The sequence below is a fragment of the Phyllopteryx taeniolatus genome, chromosome 22, assembly GCF_024500385.1.
Source record: "Phyllopteryx taeniolatus isolate TA_2022b chromosome 22, UOR_Ptae_1.2, whole genome shotgun sequence".
Lineage (NCBI taxonomy): Eukaryota > Metazoa > Chordata > Actinopteri > Syngnathiformes > Syngnathidae > Phyllopteryx > Phyllopteryx taeniolatus.
In genome coordinates this window covers 602,234-617,304 of record NC_084523.1, presented here as the reverse complement: position 1 = coordinate 617,304, position 15,071 = coordinate 602,234, and the positions used below count along the sequence as shown (strand labels likewise).

Sequence of the window (15,071 nt, the reverse complement as noted above, 5' to 3'; positions counted from 1 at the left end):
GAGGAGCTGCAGCATGGCTGATGATGACTCGATCTGGCAACGATGACGAGGTTACTTTGTGGATATTTACGGGTGTTTATTGTTTTCTTCGCGCGATTTGAAGCAGCTTGATCCACAGAGGGTGGCGGTGTGGATTTGTAGTTCATCCGACGCGGGGGGGTGGGGGTTGGGGGGGGGGGGTGGAGGAGGAGATCCAGGGGCGATGGCCGCCGGTGGAGCAGCAGGAGGATGCGGAGACACGGTGGAGCAGTGCGGGGCCGAGGTGGAGCGTCTGTCCCGGGAGCTGGCGGAGGCCAACCGCGAGAAGATCCGGGCGGCGGAGTGCGGGCTTGCGGTTCTGGAGGAGAACCAGAGCTTGAAGCAGCAGTACGCCGAGCTGGAGGCCGAGCAGGAGGCTCTGAGGTCGGAGCTGGAGCAGCTGCAGGAGGTGGGCTCAGCAGGGGTATGGCTTTGTTCCTTGGAAAAACAAAATAATAATAATAATAAAAAGTAATGTATTGTTTTGTTGCACTGACTTGAGATGCTGGTGAGAATGCAGTTTGAAGTGCCAACAAAATTTCATGAAAATTTTTTTGAGCAACATCCCCAGTGTTGGGGAGTAACTCCATGGAACTATATGTCGTCATTGAATTACAACATATTTGAAGTCGTAATCCACGACATTACTGGGAGAAAATGTGGCTCCTGGAAATTTCTATGATTACAATTTGAGTTACACATTTAAAAAATAGTCAGATTTGTTGTTTTTTCCCCCCCAACTTCTAAATCCGACGCTTGTGATTGGCTCTCTCTGGGCATGTGCCATTTTGCCGTAGTCTTAAACATGACATATTTTTTTCCAAATACAACTTAAGTGGTGGAATCTATTAGTTTGTCTGCTATTTCGAAAAGGTTAGATTGGTCGTTACACTTTTAAACACATAAAAGAACATTGACTTTTGAACAGCTGATGCATGAATTCAAACTCAAGAGAAGTGATCAAAATGTAATCAAATGTAGTTAGTTAATTACTTTGGGAAAGTACTTGTCATTAGCTTATGATACTGTTCAAAAGTCTTAAGACACCAGTAACTTGTTTTAATGTCCTTGTCAAAGAGTAAACAAAACGTGTTGAAATTGGCTGGATGTGAATTTTTATTTTTTATTTTTTATTTTTTTTTGTGGTAATGTATGTTGTTCAGATACCGTCGATTTTTGGACGATACGGGAATAATAACTCTGGCATCAAACAGCTACCATTCTGTGTCAAGTCGAAGTGCTGTGGTGTTATGTATCATTGTATCGCACTTCATTTGACTTTTTTTTTTTTTTTTGTTTTTTTTTAAATGAATGTTTTGAAGCAGTAGCTTCCGGGTCTCTAGCTGTCTCGGTTATGAATAACACAGAGCCGCAGACCCAGAAGCACGCAAGAGCAGACTAACTGTCTGAAAAATGCATGTGTGCAAATGCGCGTGCTACACGCTCGCATCAGCATGCGCGCGCGCGCGTGCACACGCAAACATATGCACACGCGTCGAGCGGAAGTCATGAATTATTCATAACAATGAGGTCATGATGATTTCATCAGCAATTATGGACATCCAGTTTCATTGTTTGAACAATGTGGCATTGAGTATTTTCGATGAAGAGTAAGCCGTATCAGAAGATTGGTTTAATCACAATTATTGTTGATAATATTATTATCTGGTTCCAATTTTATACCACATTTCAGGTTCCCGTAGAAACTCGATCATTTCATTTTGTCTGTTTGAAGTAGTCATTTGAAGTGACAGTTTTGAGGAAACATGACAACTATTTCGAAAGGTTGCATTGATTTGCGCTTTGCATGCCTTATAGGAATCAATAAACGAAAGTAGTATTTTCCCTTTGGAGTCTTGAATTTAGTGTTGAAAAAGAAATTGTTAGCCAGCTTCACGTCTGGAGTTGTTTTGAGAACAATCGAGCTATGACAGGATGAGGACAGTAAAACAAAGGACCTGCGCCAAGGGAGTGGAGGGAAGTATTTTTAAATCTGATTATCCCTTCTCCCTTTAGCCATTCCTCTCCTCCATTTTTTCCCATTACGCCACCATAAGCTCTCCCTTAGCACCAGTGCACTCTTATTTCCCTTTTTTTTCCCATCAAAAAAAAAAACATTTTTTTTTTAACTGTACAGGTGTTTAGAAACATTTTAATCTTAACAATCACCTGTGTACAAATTACATATATATAAATATATATTTAAAAAAATCTTAACTTGAATGACATGAGAAAAGTCCTCATCTCATTTTGTAGTAATGTCAAGTGTAAGAAGAAGTGAACCACTTTTTAAAAGTGTGTGTGCGGTGACTCCGATTTTTCTACGTCCGTAGCAAGGTTTTTTTCGGTTGCGTGCATCAATGACATGAGCATTAGTGCCATGTTAGCATTAGCCATTTCCTGTTGCATCAGAATGTGTAATTCGAGTCTTTTGAGTGAAAGTAGCTGTGGATCGATCGCTAATTCAGCAGAAATCCGCCACGGGAAGTGGTGCATTTTGCATTTCAGAATAAGAGCCTAATACATGAAGTGCTATGGTGACTGCATAAATGTTGCAAAGTTAACAGCATTCTTGATAGATGTTATTTGTAAGCAATTTGATTATCGTTATTATTTCACATGTGGATTTATTACCTTCCTTCCCTTGAGTCTGGCCTCAAGTGGTGTCGTGTGAACTGAGATACGCTGACGATCTCACGCGACGTTATTGGGTCTTTTTGTGCCAAAATCAGGATGCTGACAATAGTTTCACTTTCCATATTATATTTGTCCAAAGCGGAATTGTAATTCTTGACAACTGGCGGTCTATGAAAAGAATGAATTGGATGTAATTTGACATAGTAGCTTTTTTTTTTTTTTTTTTTTTTGTGCCGGTCTGGTGGCTAAAAAGTATAAACTAAATCATAAAAAATAAAAATGACTCTATATGTGTGTAGTTGGTATATGTTGACTCGTTACTTTGTGTGAATATATTTTAATTTTTGTAATTTTGTCGTTGTCTGGGTAGCATTGTCTGCCATATGACTCTGTGTCAGTATCGGAATCTGCTGACCGGGATTATACTGATTCAATCATAGTTAATTTATTCACTGCCGGCCTTCCCAGTCAACATGGATATTTGACTTCTAAAGCCGTCAATGGCAGTGAATGTGTTAAGGAGTTATTATTAATCAGTTTATTTGAAAGGGGACAATGCAATGCAAATGTGAACCGGGTTGTTGTGTGGACATGTTGCAGGTTTGTGGAGTGACTAATTGACTTAAATTCTCAATGCGACTATTCGTACTGATCTTTTGTCATCAGGTGATGAACTTGTAAGATATCTATACTATATCTATCTATCTATCTATACTAATTTCTCTCTTGTGAGGCCAGTATGTCTCGGTGGGTTAGTAGGACATTGGTCCACTTCTCAGTCCCTCCCCATCTTCTCCCTTTTGTCTGTTTTTCTTTTCATTTAGAATTGGGACAGAATGATGTAAGAGTTGGACAGAAGATGCTGTGTCATCCAGTGGCACAGTCTCTGTGGCTAGCGTCACGAGGCCAGGCGAAATTTTTTTCCTTTCTATTGATCAGTCAGCAAAGGCCCAATTTTCCAATAGCTTTAGAAAATTACATGACCGATTAGCCTGTCAAGAGGTGTGTTGAGAGTGATTTATCCCATCCTCCAAAAGCTGTATCCTATCTGCTCAAAAAACAGGAATTCTAAATATTAAACTTGTTCAATATTTCCATTTTGACTTCCATATGTGTGTGAGGAATACTGAGTTTGGCCAAGCCAAATTATTCTGTGATTGTGACGTGAAATGGAATAATTGCAAACTATGAAACAAACTGAACTTCACAAATGTAGGAAAAAGTAGTTGTGTTGAGTGTTTGTATAACGTGCCCCCTGAGTCATTCACCACGGTAGAAATGACAAAGAGTTTGCAACGTATTTACCAGATAAGTTAGCCTAGTTTCTTCTACTAACACGTTTTCTTCTTTGTATTTTTTCCATCTTGGTACTACGACTTCTTGTGTGATGGAGGAGATTCAAGATTTTCAGTGGAGATATCGTTACATGTTCTGTGTTGGGCGTCTTGAGTACACTACAGTGGACAATAGTATAAGAGCAGTAAGCGCACACGTGTAGAGTTTACGCCTCTTACATTTAAAAAATGGATTAAGATGTTAAAAATCTGGAGGTACACCGCTTTAGCCAGCTTGGTGGCTTAATACTTAAGTTCACGCAAAATTTTGGGGGGTGTTTTGGAACATCAATTTACAGTACACCCCGGCTCTCCACAGCAATGAGAATTTATCGAGTCCGGAAAAACTAGCGTGTCCATTTTATTTATCGAATCATAAGTCGATTTATAGTAATTATCGTGACAGGCCTAGCCAAAGGACAAAGATGCGCACCATTTCCTCTCCAGCGAACGTTGCGCAGACTATGACTATAGAGCCGCCAGTCTTAAGCCCTACGCCAACAACAGGAAGGAAGATTCATTTCTTCGTCGCTTGTCGATTACTGTATACGTTCGGTCTCGCTTCCATATTGGTTTTGTGATTGGTTAATTCCGACCACTAAATCCCCTGTTATATGAGGATGAGCACACTTGTGCGACCACATTGTCATCTCCGGCCATTTTTATCCATTGTACATATGAATTCTCTGTGTGTGGCAGGATGATAACAAAGAGCAGATGGTTGTCTGCAGATCTCTCATTTTATGATCCTGGATCAATAGACTGTATTCCCCCAAATGTCATTTGACTTCTTCTGGTTTATGGATTGATGGAGAGGTAAAATGATCCAGAAAAGTCATGCTTTGTACTCTCTTGCTCCATCCAGGCATTTGGTCAGGCCTACTCCACCCAGCGTAAGGTGGCCGAGGATGGTGAGACCAACGAGGAGACTCTGCTGCAGGAGTCTGCCACCAAGGAAGCCTACTACATGGGTCGACTTCTGGTGCTCCAGGCTGAGGTCAAGCACAGCCAGGCCACTGCGGCCAATGCACAGGCTGACAATGACCACTTGAGCTGCCTGCTACAGGAGCTGCGGGAGGTAAAGTCCAGAAATATATAAATCATCCTCTTATTTAATCAAGCAAGGACTATTCTCTTGACCCAAAACATATTCAACAATTTATTCAGTCATTATTATAGTTAGGACATTTAGTCAAAATGGCTGTCTATTGTTATACTAAAGCGACTCCAACTACCGGAGACAAATTCCTTGCATGTTTTTGACATACTCTGCAATAAAGAGGATTCTGATTCTGGTTTATTTCCCCCCTGCGTCTCAGCAGAGTAATGAGATGTTGGAGCTGCAGCGTGGCCGCATGCGAGAAGAGATTGGGGAGTACAAGTTTCGAGAATCAAGGCTGATTCAGGACTACACAGAGCTGGAAGAGGAGAACATCTCTCTGCAGAAACTGGTTTCAACCCTCAAACAGAATCAGGTACAGATTCTTCAGACATATGTGAATCAAAACCGCAACACAGAATAACAGTAAAATTTAACCACAAGAACCTCTAGCTTGTTGGATCTGTATCATGACAGGCTTAGATGAGTGAGTCTGTGGTAATAGACTTGCAATTTTTGCAAGTGACCGTGCTACAGATCTTATTTTTAGTACAGTATAATAATATATTCACGCTTGAGCGACCGAACCGACCAAACACCTAGCTGTTGATTTCAGCGAAGCGTCCGTTTTGTTAATGCGCAAAAAATGTGATTGGCGATCAATCGATTTCATGCTGTAACTGTCATGGCTGAACGGTAAAGTCGACTCCTAGTTCACACGTGCTCGAATTTTGTCGACTACGTGCAACACGTGAAGACGTTCTTTTAAATAGTGGGTGTACAACTAAATACAACTTATAATATACAACTAAGTTCAGTGATTCAAAGGAAAGCAAAATCTGTGCTGTGTCTTTGAGTTTATAAAGAAAAATGCAGACACTGATCATTTTGAAATGGCCTTATTTTCCTTAAACTACACTTTTCTTCACACTACTGTGTAAATGAATACAAGCAAAATTGGGAAGTGTTTTGGGGACTGCGACATTGTGCTGAATTTTACCCAATTTTCCTTTTTAATGCGAATTGTGCTTTCGCAAGAAGATTTTGCAGTCAACTTCATTTGATAAAGATAAATCAAAGCAAACTTACAAATGCTTTGTTTTCACTTCATAAATCCTTTCACAAAACCTAGTTTACGCTTTTAACGTAAGTATTAGTGTAAGTACGCTGTTAAGTGACTGCGGGCCTCCCTCCGACTGTACAATTTGTCCGGGTTACTGGAGACACATATTACCAACACACTAATGGGCTTCCCTCTATCTGTAACACATTCACTGCCATTGACGGCTTTAGAAGTCAAATATCCATGTTAACTGGCAAGGCTGGCAGTGAATGAGTTAATAAGTAAAAATTGATCAAAAGATGATCGCAGTGAAATGAAAGTTGGATTAAAACACCTCCCTCTATCCATATCACCAAAAGCTAAAGAAACACATTTCAAAATATTAAACGACGTCTATCCTTGTAATGACTTTGATTTGCTGAGGAAAGTTGAAACGGAAAAAAGTGACTGAAGCAGGAAGTTGCACAAGATTTAATGAACAAAGTTGGGAGAGTGCGTAAAAGTAAGCTATTTCAGAGCTATTTGGGAAAGTAAGCACTTTTGAATCATCATAAATCAGCAATATTCCAACTTAGTTCATTGACTTCCCGATTTAGTCGCTTGGTCTGTTTACCAATGTGAGTCCCCTGTAACTATGGACGAATTATACAGTCAGAAGGAGTCTCGCGGTCACTTACGGTGTACCTAAAGTGTTGCTGCATTTTGCATTTACTTTGAGTTAATGTTGCTGTGTTGCGGCGTGAATGTGTTGTGGCCAACGTATACCACTTATGCTTCCCTTATTCATTTATTATAGATTATATACGTCATAAATATAAAATAAATAGAACTTTTTTAAATTAATACTTTAAATAAATATCAGCAGTATCACAGGTCAAATTAATTGATTTTACCTTGATGGTTCAGGTGGAATATGAAGGCTTGAAACATGAAATTAAGGTTTTGGAAGAGGAGACAGATGTTCTGGACGGCCAGCTGCTGGATGCGCTGCGTTTGAAGGACATCTCGGACTCCCAGCTGGAGGAGGCACTGGAGTCTCTGAAGAGCGAGCGTGAGCAGAAGAATCACTTGCGCAGGGAGCTGGTTCACCATCTGAGCATGTGTGACGTGGCGTACACTGGCAGTGCACACCTGACGTTCACGTCTGCCCCACCCAGCGGCGCAGCGACTCCGACAACTTTGCTCTCGCCAACCACAGAAGACCAAACAAGGTATAACAGCGGAAACTCATTGATCGAACCACCATCCGTTTCCCGACGTATAATATAATAATGCACACACTCATAGCAATATGGAACAAATGCAAGTAAAGAGCAACGTTCAGCTTGTTTTTCTACAACCTGGAGTTAAAAAAAAGCACCGCAAAGAATTCTGGGAAACAGCAGCAAGCACCATGATGCTCTGCGCTGCTTACAATGCTGAGACCGTCGCCGTGAGGCAGGGTCAAGGTTACTTCTTGAACTTGGGAGATGAGTCATTTCATATCAAATTTCAGCTCACTTTCCATTACACATTCCACGTATGGTATAATGCATTATCACTGTCACTTTTGCCACATTGTACTGAGAATCTAGGGTGAAGGATGTTTGCTAATGTCACTATTTTCCTCTTTGTCATCACTGGTACCTTCTGTTTTAACAAAATACACATGGAATTAATGCTTTACATGCTCACTGAAACATGGCAGTTTCAGTTCCTGGGATCTGCGGAGGTCTCATGTAGTGGTTCAACTTTGGAGGCATATTTTTCCCCAAAACGTTGGTCAAACTCCAAATTCTACGACTTTGACTCCAGAGATTTCATGGTAACTCTTAGAATGCCAAATTGCCTTGTTGCTTTGTGACTACAATTTCACACGGGACGGGTTAGCAGGGGTCTAGACAAATCTTTCGCTCTGGTCGCACTGGTGCGCCTAACTTTTTTTCTTGGGTGCACCAGCATAAAAGTTAAGTGCACCCAAATTTTCAACCACATCGCATTCAACCCCGTAGTTTTACCGCGTCACTTTACATATATATATAAAATTAGCTGTCAGTGTTTTGAGGCAGTATTGACTGGTAAAAGTAAAAGTGAAACGTCTTGGCGCTTAAAGTGCTCCGTGTCAGAGCGTTGGGCAGGACTTTCGCATGAATCAGGTCTTCATTCTTCACGAAGTGGTCAATCGTTCTTTTCATCTTGTCATCTAAATCTAGTGGGCCGAGCCCACTAACCTAGGCCTGTCACATTATTTAAGAAACAAATCGCAATCAACGATAGTACCGTTGATGTTGTTTTTTGATGCTGCTACACAACGCGTAGATTAAAGCAACCTGTTTTGGCATCAAGATTTGTACTGCTTTTCAAAAGTCTGCAGCATTTCTTTAAACGCTGCTTTTTTGACGTGTTCAATGGCTCATCTCTTACAGCAGCGAGTAGCGCTATGCTGTATATAATGTGAGCATGCTTGCGCCATATACGCTGTCAAAACTCAGCGCGAGTACGCTAGCGGCCGCATTTCGTGGGTCTGCTTTCCAAGTTTTTTTCTTACTGGGTGCGCCTTTTTTTTTTTTTTTTCAGGCGCACCATTCAGAAATTAGGGTGCATGTCCGACCAAATCAGTCGCACTCTAGAGCCCTGGGTATGTTTGTCCAGCCAAAGTATGTGATGACTTCACAAGCTCCTTTGCTCGTCACGGAGGTCACTCAAAGCAGGCTCTTGTTCTTCGACTTTGATCCTGGACACCCACTTTTTGACTGTGCTTTAGCCTATTGTAGCTTCCACATTCACATTTTTCAGCCTTTTGAACATTTTTAGTGGCGGTTCCATCTTCCAAAGCAAGAAATTCAATCCAACAATGCCGTTGTTTCCAAAATAGCTGACAGGAAGAGAACAAGCTTAAACAAAACTTTTTTAAAATTTTATTTTAATTTTATTTTTTATTTAAACTACAAACTGTGAAAACCTCTGAAAAAAGGGCCAATTATTAGGGCCATTAATTTTTAACTCTCCCTCATAAATATCATAATAATGATTCAAAAATGTGCTACTGATGTAAAAAATACTCAGATTTGTAGTTTATGAGATATATTTGTGGGCTTAAAATGCGTTTCCGAGTGTTAGAATTTGCGCCATTCTTTGTTCCGAACAACTAGGTGTAACGGCCATGCCCAAGGTGCAACACGAAAGGCAACAGCTTCAGGGTCGGTAGCTGGTGCTAATGGAGAATGCCGAGGTATAAGTCGGAAAACCGAAGGCGTGGCTACGTTGGACCTCTTCAGCGAGATGAACCTGACGGAGTTGCAGAAGCTTAAGCAACAACTGTTGACTGTGAGTTTCATCGACCTCTCAAATATTAGTATAAAGTATAAGGTCTTTAATGCGTCAAGATCGATTCATTCAATTAGTTTCTGAAAAAAAAGTTGAAAAATCAAAAAAAAAAAAAAAAGGGTGTAAACAAATTTGGCTAATGCCCTAATTGCTGGGACACCAGTAACTGATGCACAAGATACATTGAGTGGCAGTTTTTTTATTTTTTAATCTGCCCAATGGAAGCATGAAGAGGATGTTAAATTGTGTAACAGATATTTTACTTATCATGCCTCAAAATCCTTCAAACTGGGATCGCGTTCATGCAAAACGTGTTGACAGAAACAAGAGCTTAAGTTAGCTCCAAAAATTTAAATAGATGAGCTCCTTTTCCCTTTTAAATTCCCTTTTGTAAAGCCAAAACAAGTTATCCCACAAATGACGTAAATGCGTTCATCATATTGTTTCTACATCTGTTACATCAAATAAATCCTAATAGAGAAATTGTCTCCTATTTAAAGCTTAACTCTCATGAATAATTTAGTGTAAAACAATGCTGATAGACAGTATTCCCACTGTGCACACCACATGCCAGTCTCCGAACTGTGTCCCTCAGCTCTCCCAGCCATACCGTCACTTTTCCCTTTTCTATTCCAACATCCAATAGTTTATTTTAATAACAAGTAATCCCTCAATTTAGTTCAATTGAAATCCAGCATAAATAGCTGTACAACAATTCAAACCGGACATTGCGTGTGTTTCGGGACACGAAATTTAAGGTGGGGCATAACATCTCATTTACGTTTGTGTATCTCTCCCAAGCGCAACAATATACTGTGCTATTGATTTACAGTCCAGCAGACGCTTTTGATGTTACTGCTCCTTTGCCTAGGCTGATGGACCTTTTATTGCAAATCTCAGTTCAGGTTTTGTCATTTGAAAATATAGTAAAAGATGAACTCATGACCACAGTAGTCACTATTTAGCCTAACTAGTCTGATCTCAATTCAAGACATGCTCAAATACATACGACAACACATGTTTCATATTAGGTAAGGTGCTACTGAATATCTTGCTGACTCGAAGCACATTAACGATATTAATTAATGTAGGACAGAGAGAACGAGAAACAAAGAGAGGAGTTCACATATTCATATTGGAAGTATTCACGAAACTCAATTTCTATTCATGTGTTTTACATGTTTTGCATTGCATTACAAGAAAAAAAGTCCCCGAAAATAAGTCCAAGATTCATTTTTGGTACTCACTATATTAAAACAACAAAAACACTGTTAATTTGTATTTAGAGGTGCTGCTGTATCAAAATAAATTGTGTATCCCCAGAAATGAGGGTTACAAAATGTTTATTTTATGATTCCAATGACTCAACATTTAAATAACCTCTATCAGATTTGACGGTTTCATCACAAAAAGTCTGCTTTTCTTTGAAATTAAAAATATTTCAATCAATTCAGATTAATTGGCGGTTGGTTAACCTTCCTCATGTAGTCAAACGCCCAAGCCTAGCCCCCCAACCCCACTCTTCCCCTTAAATGCACATCATCATTTTCCTTATTTACCGTTGAATGGTCCACCATATTTAACCTCATTTATTTGCTGTATACGCTGTTGCTTTTATTTACATTGTATGTTTTTTTGTGTGTGTGTGTGAACGTGTGAACTACATGATTTGTGTTGTTTACGAAAATGCACTTGAATTATCGATTGTCGTATGTCAGTGACATCAGGCTACAATCTGTACTATACCAACATTTTTAGACGAAGAATTCTAACATCTAATGTAATAACGATTAGGACCCTGGCATTATTTTTTTTCATGTAATTACCAGATTTACCTAGAAATGATTGGCTGATATATTATATTTTAAAAATCAGTGACGATGCTGTGTCCTTTCTGTCCCATTCAGGTGGAACGTGAGAAAGTAGCACTGATGAACAGTTTGCAGGAATCCCAGACTCAGCTCCAGCATACCCAGGGGGCTCTGTCTGAACAGCATGAGAAGACCCTTTGCCTTAGCCAAAAGGTCACCGCCCTGCGCCGCGGGCAGCAAGGGGCCCAGACCAGTCTTGACTCGCTGTTCAACCCTGAAGATCTAAAGGGACTTGACATAGATAAGGAGACTGAAGATGAGGATGACAAGCATGGCGCAGTGAGCAAAAGTCCAATATTCCCTTACCAGTCACCAGGTTTAGAGATCCTGCAATGCAAATATCAGGTGGCTGTGACTGAGGTGGTTGAGCTCAAGTCAGAAGTGAAAGCCCTGCGGGACAGGTTGGTTCAGTGTGGGGAAGGCATCGTGCACGAGAAGCCAAGAGGACACGCTCTGCAGCAGAGATTGGAGAGGAAGGTAACCTCATTGGAAAAGAGCTGCCAGGACGCAAAAGAGAAGGTAATTATGTTTACCTTCTCTGATACTCACTCTATTTGAATCACCATGAATCCACAAATGTAAATATTTAGCATGGAATACATGTTGTGTCTCATGTCGCCAGGTACATCATGTAATTTAACAAAGAAAAGCCTCCTCCTTAATAGACGCATCCTTTATATCCAGCCAGGTGCCACTTGGTTTCCACCAAGCAGTAAAGTTTGGTACACTACACCCTAATTAGGGTAGTTTTTCCACCCCACAGGATGCAAATAGGATGACATCATAGCGGCAGGACAACTTGTAATCTGGCAGTGAACTCAACAAAGTACAGTATTGTATGGCCACTAACTGTTAGCAATAATTTTGGTGTTGGACAAGACTTGACTTTTTTTTTTTTTGTGCTCACCAGCCACTGTGTCTAGTGGGTTCCCAGCATTACTAGCCACTCAGCATTTTCACTAGCCACAATTGTGTCGTTGGATAACAGGGATTATGCGCAACCAACTTCCACATTCAGTAAAACAGGTCAAAGCACTTCCTTTCAGTTCAGGTGACTGGCAGAGCCCTATGGCAGGAGACTGGCGCAAAGTAACTGTAGAAATATTAAATATCTATACAGTCTTTTGTTTGACACTAGATGTCTCAAAGAGCTACCAAAGAGGACCATGGCGATGAAATCATCATCTAGAAACTGCATTGTATGCTTAATTGTCTTTGTGGGATATTGAAATCGGTGTGAGGATCTGAAGAATGTATTGTGTAATATGCAAAAAAAATTGAAATCAGGAAAGGGCAAATACCTTTTAATGGCACTGTCTAACCTGTCAAGTTATTAACAGACAGCAGTTAATCTGGCTCCACAAACATTAACACAAATAAATTCCTCTCAAATAGATGCCTCTTTCGAATAAATGTCTAATACGCGACTCAGGTAAAAAATAAAAAATACAATATTCAGCTGGCCACTATTTTATGAAATTTGACTATTGACTGAAATTTCTTCTTTTTTCTCAGATTTCTAGTTTGGAAGCTGAGTTGCAGGCAGCTCAGTCGGCAGCCGGTGAGAGCCAGGGGGCTCTGAACGCTGCTCAGGATGAACTGGTGATGCTGAGTGAGGAGCTTGCCCAGCTCTACCATCATGTCTGTCTGTGCAACAATGAGACACCCAACCGTGTCATGCTGGACTATTACAGGTCTTACTGTTTTATTTGTTTATTTCCAAGCATTTGCGGGGCTTCCCTTGAATGTATCCACCATTAGTAATGTAGTGTACTCTTCAACAAACAAATAAGAAATTGGTCGACTTTCAAGTTGTGTGGCGAGACCTAAAACAGAAACGCAAGCCACAAGACAGCAGAAGAATGTATGAGCAGCTACAGTGGAGAAAAAAAAGTATTTGGACAGCCAACGATTGTGCAAGTTGTCCCACTCAAAAAGATGAGAGAGGTCTGTAATTTTCCACATAGGCACACTTCAACTTGTGAGAGAGAGAATGTGAACAAAAATCCAGGAAATCACATTGTATGATTTGTAAAGAATGTATTTGTATATTCTTGGGAAAAATTTATATTTGGACACCAACCAACCCGCAAGAATTCTGGTTCTCACAGGCCCGTTACTTCATCTTTAAGAAGCTCTTCTATCCTCTCCATGTTACCTGCATTAATGGAACCTGTTTGAACTCCATATCTGTATAAGGGACACATGTCCACACCCTCAAACAGTGAGACTTCAACCTTTCTACCATGGCCAAGACCAGAGAGCTGTCTAAGGACACCAGGGACAAAATTGGAGACCTGCACAAGACTGGGATGAGCTACTCTACATTAGGCAAGCAGCTTGGTGAGAAGAGAACAACTGTGGGCGTAATTATAAAAAAGAATGGAGGAAATAAAAGATTATTGACAATCTCCCTCGACCTAGGGCTTTCCATGCAAGATCTCATCTCGCGGGGTATCACTGATCTTGAGAATGGTGAGGGATCAGCCCAAAACGACACGGGGGGGACCTGGTCAATGACCTGAAGAGAGCTGGGAGCGCAATCACAAAGGTTACCGTTAGTAAGACACGACGTCATCGTGGAGTCAAATCCTGTCGCACCCGAAAGGTCACCGCTGCTTTTTACAGAATTACAGACCTCTCTCATCTTTTTAAGTGGGACAACTTTCACATTCGGTGGCTGTCCAAATACTTTTTTTCCCCCCACTGTATGCCAACTCTGTTAATGAAATCCTGAATTACTTTTGGGACTAGAAGCGGTTGAGAACACTTTCTGCCGCCTTGGAGTTCACAAAACCGCTCCAAAAAGGTGCTCTGGTGAGGTGGCTAGTAGAAAACCATTTTATACAAAGGCAGGACCAAATGAACCATGTTTCAGGATTGTTTCCTGTAAAAAAAAGAAAATCCACTTGGAGCTCCTGAGTATCTTTATTGTTTTCCCTTCTAGACAGGGAAGGGGGCTCAGGGGCCTTTGTGCCAGTCTCAAAGCCATGTCTGCCGACAACAGTAAAGTTCTCCTCACGCCACGCCTTGCCAGGAGACTGGCCACCGCCACCTCCACAACCTCAACCTCCGGGGAGTCACGGAGCCCCTCTGAGTCTCCGTCCAAAGAACCTCTATCTGGTGTCAGTAGAGGAAGAGACAGTAAGGAAGGGGAAAAGGAGCTCTTGCGGGGTCAGTCGGAGCAAAGCGTGACTCCCTGCAGTCCTCCAACGAGATCACCCAGCATCAGTGCCTCGTCATCATCCTCGTCATCGTCATCGCCCGCCCTGGAGCCAGCTGGTGAGCTACGCAGAGAACCCATGAACATCTACAACCTCAATGCCATCGTCAGAGACCAGGTTGATCCATAATCTCTTACACATCTCTGTTGCCTAGCACGTGCTTTCCTCTCCACCTACAATTTTGATTTCTTTCCAAAATGTTCCGTAAAATTCTCAGGTAAAGCACCTACAGAGGGCAGTGGACAGGGCTCTTCACCTGTCCAGGCAGAGAGCTGCAGCCAGGGAACTGGCTCCTTTGCTTGACAAGGACAAGGAACGCTGCTTGGAGGAACTCTTGAAGCTCAAGTCTCTGCTCAGCACCAAGAGAGAGCAGATAGCAACTCTCCGGCTGGTGCTCAAAGCTAACAAACAGGTGGGATGGCAGAATTATTGGGTGCTTGTGCCAGCATATGGTTGATCAATGTTGAATAAACTACTCTGTTAGAGAAAACCCACACAAAGCCGATAGAAAATCAATAT

General features: G+C 41.2%; 1 protein-coding gene across 8 annotated transcripts in view; it reads left to right on the top strand.

Moving 5' to 3' along the window:
- Positions 1-185: 185 nt before the first annotated feature.
- The window catches only part of LOC133472294 (protein bicaudal D homolog 1-like), a 27,937-nt gene continuing 13,051 nt past the window's right edge, over positions 186-15,071 (top strand). For 3 of the 8 annotated variants that reach the window (XM_061762906.1, XM_061762902.1, XM_061762907.1), the window contains exons 1-9: positions 186-442; positions 4,855-5,067; positions 5,309-5,464; positions 7,058-7,362; positions 9,283-9,457; positions 11,365-11,847; positions 12,844-13,022; positions 14,276-14,669; positions 14,770-14,964. In XM_061762906.1, the coding sequence (XP_061618890.1) occupies positions 203-442; positions 4,855-5,067; positions 5,309-5,464; positions 7,058-7,362; positions 9,283-9,457; positions 11,365-11,847; positions 12,844-13,022; positions 14,276-14,669; positions 14,770-14,964 (2,340 nt within the window). In that variant the 5' untranslated portion in view covers positions 186-202. Of the gene's footprint in view, positions 443-4,854; positions 5,068-5,308; positions 5,465-7,057; positions 7,363-9,282; positions 9,458-11,364; positions 11,848-12,843; positions 13,023-14,275; positions 14,670-14,769; positions 14,965-15,071 lie in introns of those variants that run through there. The other 5 variants (XM_061762910.1, XM_061762905.1, XM_061762904.1 and 2 more) reach the window with 4 other exon arrangements.